The sequence below is a fragment of the Rhinolophus ferrumequinum genome, chromosome 2 (assembly GCF_004115265.2).
Source record: "Rhinolophus ferrumequinum isolate MPI-CBG mRhiFer1 chromosome 2, mRhiFer1_v1.p, whole genome shotgun sequence".
In the NCBI taxonomy this organism is placed as follows: Eukaryota; Metazoa; Chordata; class Mammalia; order Chiroptera; family Rhinolophidae; genus Rhinolophus; species Rhinolophus ferrumequinum.
In genome coordinates, this window is record NC_046285.1 from 12,054,649 (window position 1) to 12,073,881 (window position 19,233).

Genomic DNA, 19,233 nt, shown 5'->3' on the forward strand with positions numbered 1-19,233 from the left:
CCTCCAAAACTTGCTCCTCCATAGTTTTCCCCATATCAATAAATAGCTCAATTCTTCTAATTACTCTGACGAAAAACCTTGGAGTTGTTGTTGACTCTATTCATTCTCTTTCCCAATATTGGAATGCTTAGTGAATTGTCAGCCCTACCTTTAAAATTTATCCAGAATCTGACCACTTCTTACCACTTCTATTGGTAGGGTAACTTCAGTAGTCTTAATATTTCTTCCCTGTCACACCCTCACTCCCATTCACAAAAACGTCACCAGTAAAAGTCCAATCCTTACAATGGCCTCTACAGTCCCATTATCTTCTGATCTCATCTTTCTCTTGGTCAACGTCATCCATCACACTGGCTTCCTTCTCTTTCTTCTAGGCCTGCTTCCTCCATGGGTCCTTTGCCTCTGCTGTTCTCTCAGTCTGGAGAGCTTTTTCCTCAGATACCCAGATGGCTTATTTCCTCTCCTGCTTTGGCTTTTCAATCACTAAAAATATCCCTCTATTTTTGTTTCCTTAGCAGTTATCAGTTATTAACATCCCACTTTATATTTTATTTATCTTATTTATTCTTTCTTCTAGAATGTTCCACGAGAGCAGGGGTTTTTATCTTTTTCATTTATTGCCATAACCCAAGCCCCTGTATCTTCAAGAGGAAGGGGTGATACTGATAAAAGGCAAACCATTTTACTCGTGCTAACTTAAAACTGGGAGCCACCCCCTCCAAGGAGGGGTGACAACAGGGTTGAAAACGAGACAACAGTTCAGTCAGTTTAGAACGCTTTTGGGACTGCTAGATTCTCCCCCATCCCACCCTTTTTTACCCTGTGTATTCAGGGCATTGGCTCCCTCCTCCCAGGATTTATTTTGAGGAAAGAAGACTCTCATGCATTCACACTGCACCCCGTGTGTTGCCTCTATTATGTTATAACGTTATCCGGAAATCACCTTTCTCTCTGTCCATCTATGCCAGTAGACCGTAAGCTCCTTGAATGCTGGGACCATACTTTTTCAGTGATGCAGCCCCAGCACCAACATCTGTGTTTAAAAGAATGGTATTCATTGTTGATTTGCTTGATGAATACCCCAAGCAGGAATGAGGAAAACCTGAACAAGGTCACAAGGAGCAGCTAATGACCACTTAGAAGTGAAGCAAAGGGAATTGTGTAGAATAACTCCCAGGGTTTTGATTAGTATGCAGGAGAGTCTGCAATGTTTCTTTTATGATTAACTTGGAGGTGGGATAAAATCAATGAGGATGCTGTCAGGCTGGGGTAAGCAGCTGGGGTGAGGCTTATTTTCCTATTCAGCATGTTACTATTTTTCTCATATAGAAATAGAAGCAAATGCATTAATTATTAGGATTCAAATAAGTGTCTTAGACTGATCAACATTATCCATTTAAAGTATGTTTTCATTTATTAAGTTTCCCAAACGAGTTTTGGGGACAAAGCCCCAGAGAGCAGTTTCCAGGCTCTCGGCCTCACATAGAAAGGTGCTGACTCGGGTAGTGGATGGCCATCGGCTGTGGCTAGTTGGCCATCAGCTATAGCTGGGTAGCCAATTGGCTACTGATATAACTGCCGCGGCTGCGCTGGGGAGTGGGAGTCGGTCGGTTGGCAGAAAAGCAGACAGCAGGTCACACGTCGTGTGAATCCAGCCTCCAGTGAGACTATAGTGGTATGACTCCCCTACCTATGGCTCCATGGCTGTTCCTTTTTGGCCTAGCCACATCCTGCGTTCTTATGTGGGGAGCGGGAGCAGAGACCCCGCAGGATGCCCCATACGACAGAAGTTCAAATAGTTGAGCCAATTATTATTAGACCCAGGTTCCTTGTAGTAAATGATATTATATAGGCTTGTTTGGCTCAATCTTTCTCAGGGCTCACAACTCAGGAAATATGTTAGTTTGTATCCTTACATACTGGTTATATTCCTTAATTAACTGCCAGTAGCACGTGTTTCTTAATCTTTATAAAACCTGTTGACGATTATAACAAGATGGTGTTGGAAGCTCAAAACGAAATTTTACCAGGAACCAGATAATAGATCACTTGTCTTCCTTGCTGAAACAAGTTTTTGCATGCACGTGAAGTAACATGCAGGTTGGGCATGATTGGGAATAGAGACTTACTACTTAGTCCACAACTGAGGCTGCGTTTGACCTTGTAGAAGATTCTGATCAGGCAGAATAACAACATGACTAACAACCTCAGAAAATATTTCTTAGTACAAACTGGAACAGCTGAGCTCACGTGCTCACTCAACTTCCCTGGGCTTGAGGTGTAAAGGTAGTTTTCATTCTGTTAAAAATATTTTTTTTTTTGAACTTCTTCCAGTAAAATATACTTTTTATAGAGATTTATAGATTAGCTCATTTTAACCAAAATCAAACCCAGACTATCTATTCACTTTTCTTAATGGGAAATAAATCAATGAGAACCAGACTTAATTCTGATGTAACTGGCTTTACTAGGATGTATGGAAACAGAAAATGAAGGTAGAATATGAACACTTAAAGATTTCAAGGGTGTGTTTTGCACTCATCATTTGGACCAACTTTAATTCTAAATAATTTTTCTCTTGTTTTTCTACTGCTTGATGCATTACAGAAACTCACTAAAAAAATAGTGAATATGAGAATGAAAAGATGAACTCACTTTGTTCTCAAATTCCAAGTGTCTTCTAGCATTTGAAGTAGAATGTATACATTACATACTTAAAAATAGATTTTTGAGAGTGGAGAATTAAAATTTTAAGAACAATACCCTTTAAGGTAAATAATTCAATAAATTTTAACTCAAAAACAGTGTTGGGAAAATCGGTAATTTAAAATTGTACAGGATTGTAGATTATATTTGATATTTTTAACAATGAAAGACACTGGGGTAATAGATAAATTTGCCTTCTGTTTGGTTCGAATTGGTTGACTTGCTAAGTTGATATTGAGGGAATTTCTGCTTGTGATGAAAAAAGTTGCACGTTCCTTGCAGTTCAAAGATTTTAGTTTGTGTAACAGTATTTCAAGACAATTTTCTTACAAATATACCACTCTTACTTGCTAAGAGACACTTCTCATGTATGTATTTCCTATAATGCCAATCACACAGAAATAATTTACAGCTAAGGTGAACTGTAAGATATAAGAATTGAAGAAAAGGCTGAGGTGAAGTTAATGCGTTTATGTATTATTTTCTATTTACACAGAAATTTATTTTTCCTTTGGCATAATTCTAAATTGCAAAACTGAATTTAAAAAGAAAAGATGTCATCTATTTTAATTTGAATATTTACGAACATGAAAATATATAGATCAAGTTACACCAAGCCGAATTTAGTTTTCATGATGATCAGATGGAAATACTCTAATAATTACATTTAAAACGTGACTGCACTGTATATTTACAACCAAAAGTTAAATTCAGCTACTCATTTTGCTAAAAACATCTTTATTATTTTAAATAATAGACATCTATAAAGTGCTATGCAATATGTAAAAGAAATATCCAAGCATAGCTTTTCCTGTTGACTTGGGTGGGTAACTCCTAATGAAGTTGCATGATTCTTTCATTAGCTTTAGTAAATACATTTTACAAATTTTAGTTTATGATGAGCTACAAAGTTAACAAAATATTTCCAAATAAACAAGTAATTTATACGTAGTCTATCTTCTAAAAATAAATGAGCCAGAAATAAGAAACTTGATTTGATGGTATATATTAAATATTATAATATCATACATAAGAAATAAGAAACTTGATTTGATGGTATATATTAAATATTATAATATCATACATTAATGAAATACCATTCTATTTATTTTCCATTATCAAGTCTTAAATATGTCACACATACCCTCTCCAACCCAGTTAGCAAAAGAGGTGGATAATAAATTCTGACAGTCATGTGTTTTTGTGAAATAAAATTAATAAGTGAAAGGAGACATTCATATTTATATATACAATTGTATAAATCATCTTTCCTTTGGTACCACTGTTATATATCCTCGTTTTATGAAATAAACCTGTAGGAGAGGTAAGGCTCAGAAATAACATATTTAGACATAAAACATAAAATGTTAATAAAGGAAACTAAAGCTTGCTTCTTCCCTCTGTTGGAAACGGCACACAACTCAAATATTTGCACTAGTTTCATTCAGAAAAACCCACTACTCCATATAGGTGACATTGGAGGAGAGCATTGTGCCTTATCCACAAGTGCTAAATGACTTTTGACAGTATAGTGCAATTTCATCATCAGTACTAAAATGTAACAACTCAAAATGTATTTCTCGTTAACAATATGTCAACAGTACCATTACAAATACAAAACGTAGTATATTATTTTTAAGTTTCTGTCATTCAAGACAAAAATTCAATAGCAAATCAGATATTATAGTATTATATATTTCAAAAAAGACAAGAAAGCCATGAACTTGGTCATTTAGTACAATACAGATTTTTTTTTCTTTTAAGAGCATTAAGACAAGTATAGATAAATTTCATTTAAATGTAATACTAATATCTTTTCTTCTTCTTACACTTTTGGAACTTTTGACTATATTCACTTCCTCTATTGTTTTCTGTACTACTATCACTATCACTGGTTTGTTTTTGCCTCTTTCGTTTATTCATCTGATAAAGGTCAGGGTCACGTGGTTGTTGGTGAGTCCATTCATAGGAGCTGGGTCCAGCCTCTAGATTTGGAACACGATTTAGTGAGGGAGACACAGATGTGTTATTAGGAAGTGGTGCTGTCATCTCACAGTAAGGAAGCTGCAGTGCTGGGTTATACGCATGCCACTGGTATGAAAAAGAGACAGTGAAAAGGTACAGAAAACAAGCCCCAAAAGTTTATAGTTTACATGCGTTACACAAATAACTATGAACAAACCAAATCATGCGTTAGTATAAGGCAGTGACTTTTCAAAGCAGGGACGTGGTAGTTTCCTTAAATGGCTGACATACAGATTCAAGGTAGTATATAGCTTTACTGCAATTCAGATTAGTGCTGTCCTACAGAAATATAATGCAAGCCATATAAGTAGTTTTAAATCTTTAAGTAGCCACAATACAAAAATAAAAGAGAAACAGGTGCAATTAAATAATGTATTTTATTTATCTCAAAATATTGTCATTTCAACATCTAACCAATATAAAAATTATTAATGAGATATTTTACTTTCTATTTTCATACTAAGTCTTCAAAATCTGGTGTGCATTTTATACTTACAGCATAACTCAATTTGGATGGTAAATTTTCATAGAAAATACTTGATCTTAATTTACATTGCATAGAATTTACAGTTGAGAAAGTAAATACACATACACAAGTTCTTTCAAATATATGTAAAAGTTTTCCAATAACTGAATTAAATATTTTTAAGTTTTAATTTAAATTAATTAAAATTAAAAACTCAGTTTCTTAGTCTCACATGTGGCTAACAGCCACCGTATTGTATAGCATGATTATCAATAGTTATGACAGAGAGAAATGTCTTTGTTTTTAAAGTTTTTAACTCAAATTTCTAACTATTGGAAGTATATTAAAGATTAATAGAGATAACGTAAGAGTGAGTGAATGTGAGTGTGTACTTCTCATCAAAGATAAAAAATGCTGGAAAGATATTGACATTTTCAGATGAGAACTGGTTGTTTATTACTATCTCACTGTAACAAAGAAAAGTTTTTTCCAAAAGTTAAATTATCAATTTTCCTTAAGTTTTTCAAAAGTGAAAATGGCAATTTGAAAAACCTAAAGCTCACATGCATGTTGGATGTTTGAAAATCCCACCCTGTGAATCAGAATACCTGTGTGCTAGTCCCACATCTGTCACTAACAATGTGCACAATCTTGGGCTTGTTGATTAATATTCCTGGACCTCAATGTTATGTATAAAATGAGGAGTCGGGAAGAAAACAATTTCCTAAGTTCCTTTTTAATAATAAAGAGCATAATTAAGATTTCTAGGCCAGAAACATATTTTTGAGAGTCTTTGGAAATAATGTAGTTTTCTACACTGAGACTTTTTGCCTTTAGTTAAAAAAAAAAAAAAAAAAAAAAAAAAAAATTAAATCCATGTCCAAAAGCAGTATATTTGTGATTGATGTTTACATTATATAAAAATGTTTCACTGAATGAAATTATTCAATTCTGAAAAATGTATTTCAAAATAGTTATTTAAATAACTCTCTACTCAAACTTTACTTGGGTCACAGTGCGTCATCACTCCTAGCCACCCCTTTGTTGTTGAAGCACTAGCTGGTTGCTTAGGTATATGTATGGGATTTAAGATGACGGGAGTAGAGCTGACTGCCACTGGGGGAAAGGCGTAGAGAAGCTTTTGTCTTCATCTCAGGTTTAGATTTGAGCATCATTAAGTTTAATACCGTTTTCATATTCTTCATAGTTTGTATCATATTGTATATTGGACAAAAGGCATACCAAACTTACCATCCGCTGAAAGCAAAAGTATTCTTGAGGTAAAGCTGCATTATTAGTTGGAAAGAACTGCATGGGAAAGGAAGATCTGCCCACGACTTCTTCATTTCTTTGGAGAGATAAACAAACAAAAAACGTAATAAAAAGTTAAAATTCCTACCCCAAAATGTCCCTTTCGCTTAAAAAAAAAAAGACATCTCTTAGTAATTAAAAAAAAAAGCTTCTCTAAGAGAGCTCAGTTACGATTAATTAACTTTAAACACACATACACAACTAATCAGTTGTTATACTGATAATGTAGTGAAACAGCAGTACCTTAAGTCTTATTAATTACTACATATTGATATCTCAATATTTAGTCACATTTGGCATTCTGATAGGAAAATGATAAGCAATGTTATAGTTACATAAGACAAAGAAACACTTAGATACGAAGACAGCAGAGCAAGTCATTATCAATCACCAAGGGTACATTCAATCTTTTATAGATATAAAAAGTGAAAGACAGGTAGCCATGTTCCTCAGTTTATTTTTGAAGATATTTTTTATATAATTTATATACTGCTTATATAAATTATACTCTTTCCGAAATGGACTGCTGATGTTAACATGAACACATATTTGCTGATTTCTTCTACATACTAAGAATACCTAATTTAAAAACTGCAGTGGCCTAAAATTTCATTTAAAAAAGTATAATGTTTTGTTCTATGGAGATGTTCAATAAATTCCAATGTTATAAATACTTGCTAGAGTCTACAGCTAGTCTTCATTAGTCTACTTGCCCATAGTATTCCACAATTTTAAAGCTAATACTACTAAGCCTTAGTCCAGATAGTGTATTGTGGGAAGGGTGAAATTAACATAAGCAGATAGAGATAAAGAGGAGGGTAGGAGAACAGGAAGCAGTCAGAGGAAGAGGCAGAGATCCCATTTATAAGTGGTGAGAGTAGTGGCACAGAAGCCTGAATGATAGTATCTCTATGATTCATCACAAGATCTTAGATGTGTAAATGATTTAACATCTATAAAAACACAATAAACTATATAAAGAACACAAGAAATACAAATCTCTCCTACCTATTGCTGAAAATAATATGACTGAACTTAAAAGAAAGTATTTCCTGTCACTTTTCATGGTTTCAGAAAAAAAAGAATTCCTTAATTTTATCCTATGTCTAAATGGTAAGGTTTACAATTGTCCAGAATGTATAAAAACTCCTCCTGGCACATGAGTGTGTTTATTTTCTTTACCTTCATGAAAAAAAATATTTTAATTACCTGTAGCTGTGTGAATTTATCTTAACACAGCTCTCAAAACTTTGGTTAGCTGGTTCAGAAGAGCGAGAACTCCCTTTAAAAATAAACAATAACAGATTACTTCATGGTACAATTTTTTTGAGTTCTAACATTAAACCATAAAAAAAACTCCAAACCCAAGAGAATGTAGTATTGATTAAAATTCTAAACTCCTATAAGATACATGAATATGTCTTTGGTCTCCAAAGTAATATTTATAGATTGTTTATATTATTATAAATGACTGAAATACAATCAAGGATTGTCCAAAGGAATGGCTCTACAAAACAATTATATGGACATGGGACCATATAAGATACACAACATTTTGTTCTACATACCTGTGAACTAAAAATGGTAAATATTCAGTGTTATTTGCCTCCATGCAAAAGGCATGGGTTATTTAAACTGCACTGACAAAAAACAATGCAAGATTACAGAGGATGCTATGCAGTTGGCTAGGAAGTGTCAGGACATACCGTCCTGGCCCATGTATGAGTTAACTGGACAGTATCTGAAAGCATGGTATAGCCAATGTTCTTTGCGAAGACATTAAAAGAAAAAGAAACTCAAAGAGAAGCACTTTTCCTTTGCAACAAGGCATTGTTTTGTCATTCTTGTTTGTCTTTAGTATAGTACGAATAAAAAACAAACAAGGGATCTATCAATAACTTGAATTATTTAGGGGAGGGAGGCAACATAAGTATTGCAAGCACTGCAGCATAAGCATAAGCATTGCTTCTATTAGTCTCTCTAAGCATGACAGTGCTAGAGTATTAGTACAATGTTCTCTAATTAAAGATGATCAGTTCTTGACGTGTGTGCAGGAGAAGGCCATTCATGTCAGGAAGTTTTCCTCCACCACTATGGTCACTTTGCAGCAGCCGTTGGCCAGCTGTTCTTACAGTGGCTTAGATCCAGAGGAACATATATATACATACATATAATATATATACATACAGTATATATGTATATATATTATATGTATATATACTATCTATTATATATATATATGTATATAACAGATATTATATATACCATGTTTCCCCGAAAATAAGCCCCAGTTAAGATCGTTGGCCAGACGGACACATTTAGTACATTATGATGATGTTCCAGAAGATGACATGACTGTATTTGAATAAATGTAGATTGCTGTACATGAAAAAATAAGACATCCCCTGAAAATATGCCCTAATGTGTCTTTTGGAGCAAAAATTAACGTAAGACCAGGTCTCATTTTTGGGGAAATACGGTATAAGACCCTGTCTTATTTTTCAGGGAAACATGATATATATGTATATATTATATATATCATGATTCCCCTAGGAGTAGGACTAAGTCACCCACTCTGTCTTCCAAATAGTAGGTATTTGATACCATACATTAGCAATGACAAGATCAGCAAATAGCCTTGCTATATAAAAGCTATAGTTGTGTGTCCCCAGTTCATTTATATTTGCTTCATTTATAACAGCCAATAGCAAATATCATAGATACTTGCTGGCTGATACTAACATAGAACATTAAAATTTTTAATACAGAAGAGATGCAATAGGGTTGGCCATGTAACTGGCAATGCTAATTAATTATATACCATTATGAATTAGACATGTGTTCTGAGATAATTTAATAGACAGCACAGGGGCACTTTTTTGGTCTAATGCTATATAGAAAACAAAATGCTTACACTTCTGAAAACACCACCACCAACAGAACACACTTGGAAGACTTATCACTTATAGGACCTACCAAATCGATACTGCACATTAATTGGTCTTCCATATAAACGAATTCCATTCAGCAAAGCTATGGCATAAGACACCGATTCTGGATGTTTAAAGCAGACAAATCCAAAAGACTTCGGCTTTCCGTCTTTGTCTTTGCATATAGTCACTTTGGTTAATGGCCCAGCCTATAAGAAACTTAAAAATTATTTTCTCATAAATCAAAGATTTTTTTTTTTTACAGTTGGATAAATCAAGTATATTCAACTTTAGCCTAAAAAATCTGTTAGCAATAGTATCTTTATGTAGCTCTAATATAATGTACTTTCCTAACACTAAATATTACACTTCAACACACTTTCTTCATATTTTCTATCTCATCAAGAAACATTCATGGTGTTAAGAACAGGCAATTCTAATACGTCCAAATTTTAAAAGGAAATCTCTGTTACCCTTCTGTTAGGCTTAACAAAAAAATTTAGAGAGCATTTAAATCTAAAATTAAAATGCTATGTGTCTCTTACGTAATAACAGTGTATACAACTCAAAAATAAATTGAAATGACAAAACCAATGTTGGTTATGACCAAAAAAACTGGTAATATTAAATCACTGCCAGATTTTTTTTTTGTCAAGAAACGTTTTAATATATTTATCACTTATAAGTAGGTGCATTATTTATAATAGTGAAAAATCAGAAAGGTTTTACATTCAACTGGAGACTATTCTATGGTGTATTATTAAAATGGAATAAAATACCATATATTGAAAATATTCAGATTGCATCAATAATAAAACTTATAATTAGCAATACAGAGTCTACACGCAGTCAAATATTAAAAAAAGTGTTAATTACAACTAAGAAAATATTTGTATCTTCACCATGATAATGATCAGAGGAGGCACTCACAAAGATTTATAAACAGCTAAGGTTTAATAATGAATGGCTCAGACTTTGTATAATCATTAAAGGATTGATTGCTTTGCTCTGTAGTGATGGATAAATATAGTATTAAGAAATTGCTTTTTATCTAAAGAAAAATATTAATTATCATCTTTAAAATGATGTTGTATTTTAGGATTCGGTCTTTCTCTTTTCATTTGTTGCTTTCTCAGGGACTAGCTCATCCTCCCTTCTGGTTTCAAGGACCACTTCACCAACAAATCTATGTTTCCTACTCATGCATGTCTCTTTCATGGAACAGTCTCCTAGAGACTTCCATGTTACTGTACTTCAAACTCAGCGTATTTGAAAGTGAATTCGTTATTTTTCCCCTCGAAATCTCTACTCCTGTATTCCTTAGTTAAAAGTACAAAGATATTAAACCTTACTTCCTCACTTCAAAGGATAATCAGAAATTTGAAAGACACTAGGATAAATGTATAGTAAAACCAATGTTAATCAGTATTTTTCCACTCCTGATATTAAATATATGAAATCACAAATGGACAGAATGTTAAATGCTCTCTGAATTTTACAAATTCAAAGATATGCCAAAGCATTTTTAAAGATAAAATTCAGTAAGAGACTTGCTTGTAGCAACAATCACATCAGCTTATAGTCTTTCTAAATCAGGATAAATAAAACACATAAACAGTGTTGCCGTTGTCAAGATTTGCTGGGTTTTGTTGGGTTGAAGCCTTTAAAAGATACCTCATTTTAGCACATTCTTCCAGAATATACGACCTAGGCAAAAATAAAAATGTGCTTGATTACCTATCTGTTAGAAGAGATGAACATTTTGTTTATGTAGAAATCACAAAAAATGAGACTATAGTAGATATATGGTCTTATAGATCCACATAACTGAGGAGTCCCTATTGCACAGAACTAATATGTGCATGAGCGCGCCTCCGTCCCTTATCCTCCCCAACTCCCCTTCACTTTGGTTTTGGAGACTTAGCAGAAGCCTTCTGGAAAAAAAACAAAAACGATTAAGCTTTTTCTTCCCCCTTTTTTTTTTTTTAGAGTAACAAGTTTCAAATGATATTGGGGGAAAATAACTATAGGAAAATACAAGTATTTGAACAGATTAAAAAGGAGCACGTTTTAAAGGATGGCAAATTATTAGAAGGGTAAGCATAAAAGCCTTAACTTCAACAATATTTTTCAAATAAAAATTTTATGTGCAAGACAGGAAACTGTGGTACCAGAAGGGATTGTCTCTATCAAATTGTCTGCATCTATAATTAACAGAGGGGTGCTTTAGTTCAGAGACAAAGGTAGGGCCTTTCAAACACTACATAAATAACTCCTTTCATGGTTGGTACTCATACTTCTGGAAATTTAGCTTTGCTATTGTCAGTCTTGGAACTTGCCCTTTTTCTGACAGGGGGATATCACACTTTATCTTCATGTTAGTATTAATATAACTATTAGTAGTAGCAGCAGCAGCAAACAATAAGCGTCAGGCTCAGTTCTGTTTTACCTGGATTAGTGTATTTAATCTTCACACATCATATTGTAGATATTATTGCTCCCATTTGACATTCGAGGAAACTGAGGCACTGAAATATTGACTTACTTGCCCAAAGGTACATTGCGGACATCAGAACTCACACTCGAAACAACTTTGTTATAATGTGTAACGTCTGTTTTGTGGATTATCTTCAACTATGGTAATTACTTTAAAATTTCCCATTTAAGAAAGACTCAAGTCTGGCTCTTAAATTTGTATGCCCAGTACCTTACTTAGTATGTGCCATGCCACGTTGGACCATTAAATGGTTAGATGAACGGCTGAAGGAGGATATCTCTTTAGCAACTGAGACCTAGGTGTGTACAATAGACGAGTGTTTACAGGAGACAAGAGGGTTGATCCAGGAGGTACCTGGTCTGGAAAGTTTCCGGAAAGTCGGCTGAGGACGAAATCAGGGAACTGGCCAGAGAATTAATTGGTCAAAGTCACGCTTTGGCTGCCCAAATCATCTCAAATCTCATTCATCACGCTGGAGTAGAAACACCAGCCCCATAAAACGGTCCGGGGGGGGGAAAGTAACAGAGAGGGAAACACTGAAAAATGCATAGCGCTCATGTTGCGGGCTGGTAGGTGTGAGGGTGTTTATCACCTGAAGGCAGACAGTGACACAGCTCTTTTCCGTTTTGCCTGAGCACCCCCAAGGCCCAGGCAGCTTCGGCGAGGCCCTCACTGAGGGCGGAGCCATCCCCAGGGCTCTGCACTAGGGCTGGGATCACATTACGTTACATCACTACCCAGCAGCTCACCTGGACACAGGTGCGCCAAGGCGGAACTCTATTAAAACCAAAGCTCGGGGTAAACGCGCGGCAAGGGGGCCGGGCTCCGAATGGTCCAGGGGGGCCCCGCCACTCCGGCTGCGCTTCAGGCTTGACGCGCCCCGTCGCCTCCACTGCCCCTTCCCCACCGACGGTACCTGAAGGAACAGCTCGTAAAGGATCTCCTCCCGTACACGGGCCTCTAAATTCCCCACAAACACCGTTCTGTCGGCCTCCTCCTGTGCAGGGAACATTCCTCTAGTCTTGGCCCCAGGACCGAGGAGAAGGCGCCGAGGCCCCGCCCTCCTCCGCTTTACTGCGCCGCCGGGCGAGGGGGTGGGGCGGACGATGGGGGCGCGCGCGCCCGGCGCCCAACGAGGCTGCGGAGCCACGCCTCCTGGCGCCTCACGGGGCCCGCCCACCGCGCCGTCGCCAACCCAGGATTTGGCTGGGATCGTGGGAAATGAGAGTGAGACAGGTTAGGGCTTTGCCTTCTTGCTTGTGGAGTATCTTCCCTTTTTCCGGCCAGGATATTATTAATTCTGGATTTATTCAACTAACATTTTAAATAAAATGCGTGTGTCTCTAGAGATCATTTAAGTTATACTAACTCAATTACAGGAACTCCCAGGCCAATGGGTAGATTAGTTTCCAAAGAGAAAAATGAATAAATCATTAGTATTTTCAAATTACATTCTTCATAAAATTCTTTGGAAAGCATGAATGCATGATGCATGCATGAATGTGGATACCAGAGATTACTAGAATTAAAGTTTATTCACCTAGGAAGTACTTCCTGGAAAAATATTTGAAAATGGTCATAGTGGTTTTAGATGGACTCTAGAAGGCATTTTAACTTGAGAAAACTGCCTATATTAAGGAAAACAGCCTACATCAAAGAAAGAGTGTGCAAGTTTTGTGTCTGAAGCCACAATTCTTGAGGTTGGCTACTGGGCGCTTGTAGCAGGAGCCAATATTTGTACCTTGTATTAGGACTGTACTTTGAATACTGTGTGCCAGGATGAAGAATTGATTCTTAGTTGAGGAAGATTTTTTAAAATTCTAAAATCAATAAAGATAATTTAAAGAAGTGGGGAGAACTTACTTAGTACTTTGATAAATCAACTGTCAACTGTTAATTTGGCTTCCTTCCTGAAGATATGGCATGTCTACATAGAACCATGAAATCATTGTGTAAATATCATTCCAGTAATCAGGACACCATTTGGCCGTTAGTTAGGTGTGGTGATAATTCATTTTGAATTGAAGAGGCATGCTTTTAATTGGTTGGTGGCCCAAGAAAATGATCTTTTCTAATGAAAAGGGACACATCTTTGGAACCTTGATTTCTAATTGAACTCTGACATTGGTTCATTTTATGACTTTAAGTAATTTCAGTTTTTGGAGTTCAAGTTCTGTTTCTTAAGAAATGGATTGGACTAATATAATTACTTAATTTAATGGGTGTTTTCTGAGTGCTTCTTATGTTCCAGGCACTGTCTTTAATCTGTGAAACAAAAGTATAGAGATCTGCCTTCCCAAAGCCTACAGGATAATGGGAGAGACAGACTTTCTGTCACCTTCAGTTGATATCATGAGTCTATAAATCCTGTCTCCATTATTCTTTCTTTCCTCTGTCATTAACACTGTAGTAGGGTAGGAAGCGGATTAAGGAAACTAGCACATTGTAGGTGTAGAACAAATATACGTTGATCAAATGAATGCATACTTGCAAGTTCCTATTATGTTTGGATCTAATGATATTGTTTTATTCCTTTACTTCATAAATCGTATCTGTGGGGACAGAGCCAGGAGTGCAGTTTCCAGGCTTTCAGCCTCACGTGGAAAGGTGCTGGCTCAGGTAGTAAATGGCCATCAACTGTGATTGGATGGCCATCAGCTGTGGCTCGTTGGCCGTCAGCTGTAACCAGTGAGCCATTGGCCACTAATATAACTGCTGTGACTACGCTAGCAGAAAATGGGGGGCTAGCAAGAAGATGGTGGCTGAGCTAGCAAGCGTGGATTGCAGTTGGCAAGGAAAGTCAAGGAAGAGTCGGTCCGTTGGCAGAAAAGCGGACAGCAGGTTGCGGATCGTGTGGCTCCTGCTTCCTGTGTCTCCAATCCAGCCTCCAGCGAGACTATAGTGGTATGACTCCCCTATCTATGGCTCCGTGGGTTCCTTTTTGGCCTCACCATGTCCTGCGTTCTTATGTGGAGAGCGGGAGATGAGACCCCGCAGGCTGCCGCGCAGGACAGTATCAAAACAAACATATTTCCTCTTTAACTGCTCCTCAGACACTGCTTACCTGGGAGATGTATCTTCAGGTTTTCATTATAAAACATGCAATGGACATATATGACTGTGAATGCTAAAACCTTTAGTTATATTTGTAAGTAATGAATAATATTGTTATAGTGAAATTTGCATTATTCATTGTCTACAAATGTGAGTAATTTTGGAGTTCTTATCACATCTTCTTTTGGTATTACATAAGTTTATAGTGCTTATAATTCTAAGAATACTCATTTAATGTTACAAGCTCTGAAAGTCAGGTCATGCAATTAGCTTTCTGTTCAAACTTTGACCTCAATATATCATTTTTCTGATGTAAGCATACTGTGTTTCCTAATTCATATTGAATGAATGCGTGGTAATAAACCTAGCGGAAGCTAAAATATAATTCACTTTACTCTCAGCATTTACTGTACTGTTGGTCACATATAAGGTTTAGTAGGTTACATGCATTCAACACTCTATAAAGAATTAGCCTTTCTTCACTCATATCAGGATGTCTTATACCTCTAACTGAACACATCAAAAATGAAAATATTTATAAATATAGAATATATATCATAAGTAAACCTATAAACTATGTTCAGATAAAATATATTTATAAATTTATATATTTGTATTGTATATAATTAATATATTTTTCTATATTCTATATATAAGTTAGAGGTCCTTCCTCCCCTTCTTTGCACTGTTGACTCCTATTTTCTTTTGTAATTCAGCCCAGGCAGCATCTCCAGTTAGGCTTCCCTGAACTCTGCACTGTAAATTAGTTGGCTGCCCCATCTGTGCAGTTCCATAGTTCCCTAGATAAACATTTTCAAGTCCTTCTCACAGTGAAGTACTATAGGATAAATATATTTCAGAACCTAGGACAATCCCTGACATATCTGTGGATGTATCATGAATAGTTGTGGAAATAATACAGTTTGAATAAATAAATGTTTCTGTATTGTATGTCCAACAACTAAGTTATGCATGGAAATCAGTAGATGCTTTTGCATAAGTGAATGAATGAATGACTGAATGAAGAAATTTGGTAGTGTTAAGGGACTCTAGTGGATGTATTTTTTAAATTGACCTCACTTATATCTTCACCTTTTTCCTTACACTCAGTTTGTCTTTATTCTAATTTTTTGAACCGTATTTGTCCCAAGTAAATATAGCTTTTTTTTGTTTTACTTGTATTAGATATTTATTGTAAAGAAATATTTTAATATTTAAAGAAATAAATAAGAAAGTGAAAATCATTAATACGTCTATCATGCAGAGATAAACATTTTAGAGGAAAATTTTTCTAACTATGTCTATGCATATGTGTGTAAAACATGTTTTAAGAAAATAAACCTTACTATGTTTTCTAGCTTGCCTTTTCTCTCCTTACACCATATAATGGAGGCTTTCTACACCAATAAATATTGATTTATTTACATCATTAATTTTAATCCATAGTATGTGTATAATTAGGCTAATCCCCCACTGTTACACATTTACACCATTTCCATTTTTTGGCTGTTATAAAAATGCTGAAATGACCATCCTTGCACATATGTCTTTGTGCATATGCGTTAGTTTTTCTGTAAGAAAGTATCTTGGATGTTTAACTGCTGAATCAAAGGGTAAGATCATTAAACATTTTGACGCATTGCTAAATTACACAAAAGATTATGCCAAAATATATTCTGATAAACAGTGACTCCCCCCATCTCAATAAACACTACTAACTACCTATTATAATTACCTGTAAAGTGCCTAAAAACGTGCTTGGTATATAGGGTTCAATTAATTTTATATCATTATTATCACTTTTTTAGTATTGTTTATATTGTGTGCACATATGTAATCTTCTTAAAATCATTTTTTATAACCAGGAGGACTTAATAAGTACAGGAATAAATATTGTCTTATCTATAAATTTTATATAATATTTTGTCATTCCTCAATATTTTGCTATTTAATGCAATAGACATTAAATCAACTTTGTCACTATTGACAGTAAGAAAAAATATGAAAATGAAATGTAATTTTATATTTTAAAACTCTGCTATTTATTATGCTGTCTTAAAGGCCAAATTGATATTTTCAATATGAGCTCTTTAGAATGGTAAAGATTCATATTACACTGTCATATCAAAAGCACAAAGCAAAAGGGATTTATGTTAAATAGGAAAGGCTTTTAGTTTGAGTATAAACTGGTTAAGAAAGAATCTCTTTTAACATGTATGACAATTACATCTTCTCATTTTGAAATGACATGGTTTATTTATATCTTTGTAGGAGAAGTGCAGTTGTTAAACAACTAAATTATGTGGAAAGTCCTAGGTTATTTTGTAGTTTCCAGTCAAATTTTAATGGTGGCTCTCTAAAAAATGAAGTGTCACATAAAATTCCTAGAGATTAAAAAGAGTCAAAATAATGATGACATTTCATCAGCAATTAGATTTTTCATGATTTTTAAATGAATAACTAATTTTGTTTGTGGATCCTCTGAAACACCTACCCAGACCTCAGACTGGTTTCTGCTGATCAATGATCACGTATATTAAACACTTCTGTTCTTGAAGTATCTTTGGAAATTTACAGAGACTTGAATTTCCAAAAAATAAATTTAATTTTGAACTTATAAATGGATGCATTTAGAACAATTCTCTACTTTCCTTGCCTAGTAAATTCCATTGCTGGAAGGAAAATAAGAGAAAATTTAAGTAAACATGCGAAAAGAAAATCTGTAATAATTTAAAAATGTTTGTTATACTAAAAACAACATATTTTTTCAAAATGTAGCTTTCAAGACAAGCTAGTATTCTGAATTTTAAAATAGCCACTGAGTTTGGGTTGCAAAATGACAAACATGAAAATGCTATATTTTATACTTGACAGCTTGATGAATAGGATTTCATTATTGATTTTATGGTGTATAAAGACAACTTAGTTTGTAGTCAACATGAACATGAACCACAACTATTTCTGACTCTTTCCATTTCTAGCATTTTCTAACATCACATTTGCTCTAGGCTTTCAACAAATATGTTCTTCCTAACCACTTCTAAAACCCCGAGGTTAAGAGGAATAAAGGAAGATATAATTAGCTTTTTCTTGCCCTTAAATTCAACTTTTTAGTTGAATGTTTGTGACTTATTATAGAGTCTTTGACTTAAAGTCTTTGACTTAAAAATCTTTCTCACAACCACAGGCTAATTGGGAGAAAACAAACTACCTCACCTTTTCAACAAACAGGGTGGAGCAAAGGTCAGGGATTTTTTACATTAAAACTTACCAGACTGTGACAGTCCTATCAAAGAGAAACCTTACTGAATTTCAGAATTTCTTTTTTTGGTGAATTTGAGTGCTTCTTTTACTTTTATCAGATTCCAAATGAAAATATACATATTTCTCTGTTTGATGTACTGGACAAGATCTGGTAAGAACTTGATAATTTGATTTGTCTTTCAAAATGGTGTATAAAATAATTAGTATGGTCTGTATTGTGGGATAGGGAATGCTATGATATGGTATGAAAAAAATACTATGATTATGGGTACTAATGATATAAAACAGATTGTTATGAAGAAAGTTCCTGTATGTATGTAGGTATGCATGTATTTGTGTGTGTGTGTTTTTGGTAAATTGTATATTCTGGACTTTCCAAATAATTAGTCACTAGGAAATCTTTTATAAGAAGATGTGAATAGAGAACAAATAGAAATAGTCAGGAGAAATTAGAATAACTCAGTAATAAAAATTCAGTATTTGAAAATCATGATATAATAAAAATCATTTTTCAATTTCAATGACAAACATGAAAATGCTATATTTTATACTTGACAGCTTGATGAATAGGATTTCATTATTGATTTTTATGGTGTATAAAGACAACTTAGTTTGTAGTCAACATGAACATGAACCTTTGTTTTTGAGGAAAATTTTTACATAGATAAATTATCAATCGCAAAGAAAACAAAGTAAACATATACTACAAGTTTCTTCTTCCTTTTTCTTCTCCTGGTTTACTGGTCTATGGTAATAAAGCTTACTAATTTTAGTAATATCGTTTACTACTTTATGGCAATAAAGTAGAACTACTTGTTCTACTTTATGATAATAAGAAAAGTAACACAATTTAAAATTCATGATCACTAGTTTTTTTTTTTTTTTGTAGGGATTTTGCAAAAACAGATTACTTTCTTTACATTTTAAAAATTTTTTTGAAGGGATACTTGAATAACTTTAAAATATCACCTAGAAATTCC

The 19,233-nt window shown here is 34.5% G+C and overlaps 1 protein-coding gene across 1 annotated transcript; it reads right to left on the reverse strand.

Annotated features, from left to right (window-relative positions):
* Positions 1–1,800: 1,800 nt before the first annotated feature.
* Positions 1,801–12,999, reverse strand: RBM11 (RNA binding motif protein 11). Its single transcript, XM_033121256.1, has 5 exons — positions 12,852–12,999; positions 9,485–9,647; positions 7,718–7,790; positions 6,449–6,545; positions 1,801–4,797 (listed from the first exon to the last, which is right to left on the reverse strand). The coding sequence occupies exons 1-5, from the start codon at positions 12,945–12,947 to the stop codon at positions 4,513–4,515; spliced, it is 714 nt and encodes a 237-aa protein (XP_032977147.1). The 5' UTR covers positions 12,948–12,999; the 3' UTR covers positions 1,801–4,512.
* Between the last annotated feature and the right edge of the window lie 6,234 nt (positions 13,000–19,233).

Bases quoted from the DNA above. Each gene is read 5' to 3' on its own strand.
- RBM11 (XM_033121256.1), bottom strand. From the start codon at position 12,947: ATGTTCCCTGCACAGGAGGAGGCCGACAGAACGGTGTTTGTGGGGAAT. The intron at 9,648-12,851 runs GTACCGTCGGTG...AGTTTCTTATAG, and splicing joins TTTACGAGCTGTTCCTTCAG to GCTGGGCCATTAACCAAAGT. The intron at 4,798-6,448 runs GTAAGTTTGGTA...TTTTCATACCAG, and splicing joins ACTTTTGCTTTCAGCGGATG to TGGCATGCGTATAACCCAGC.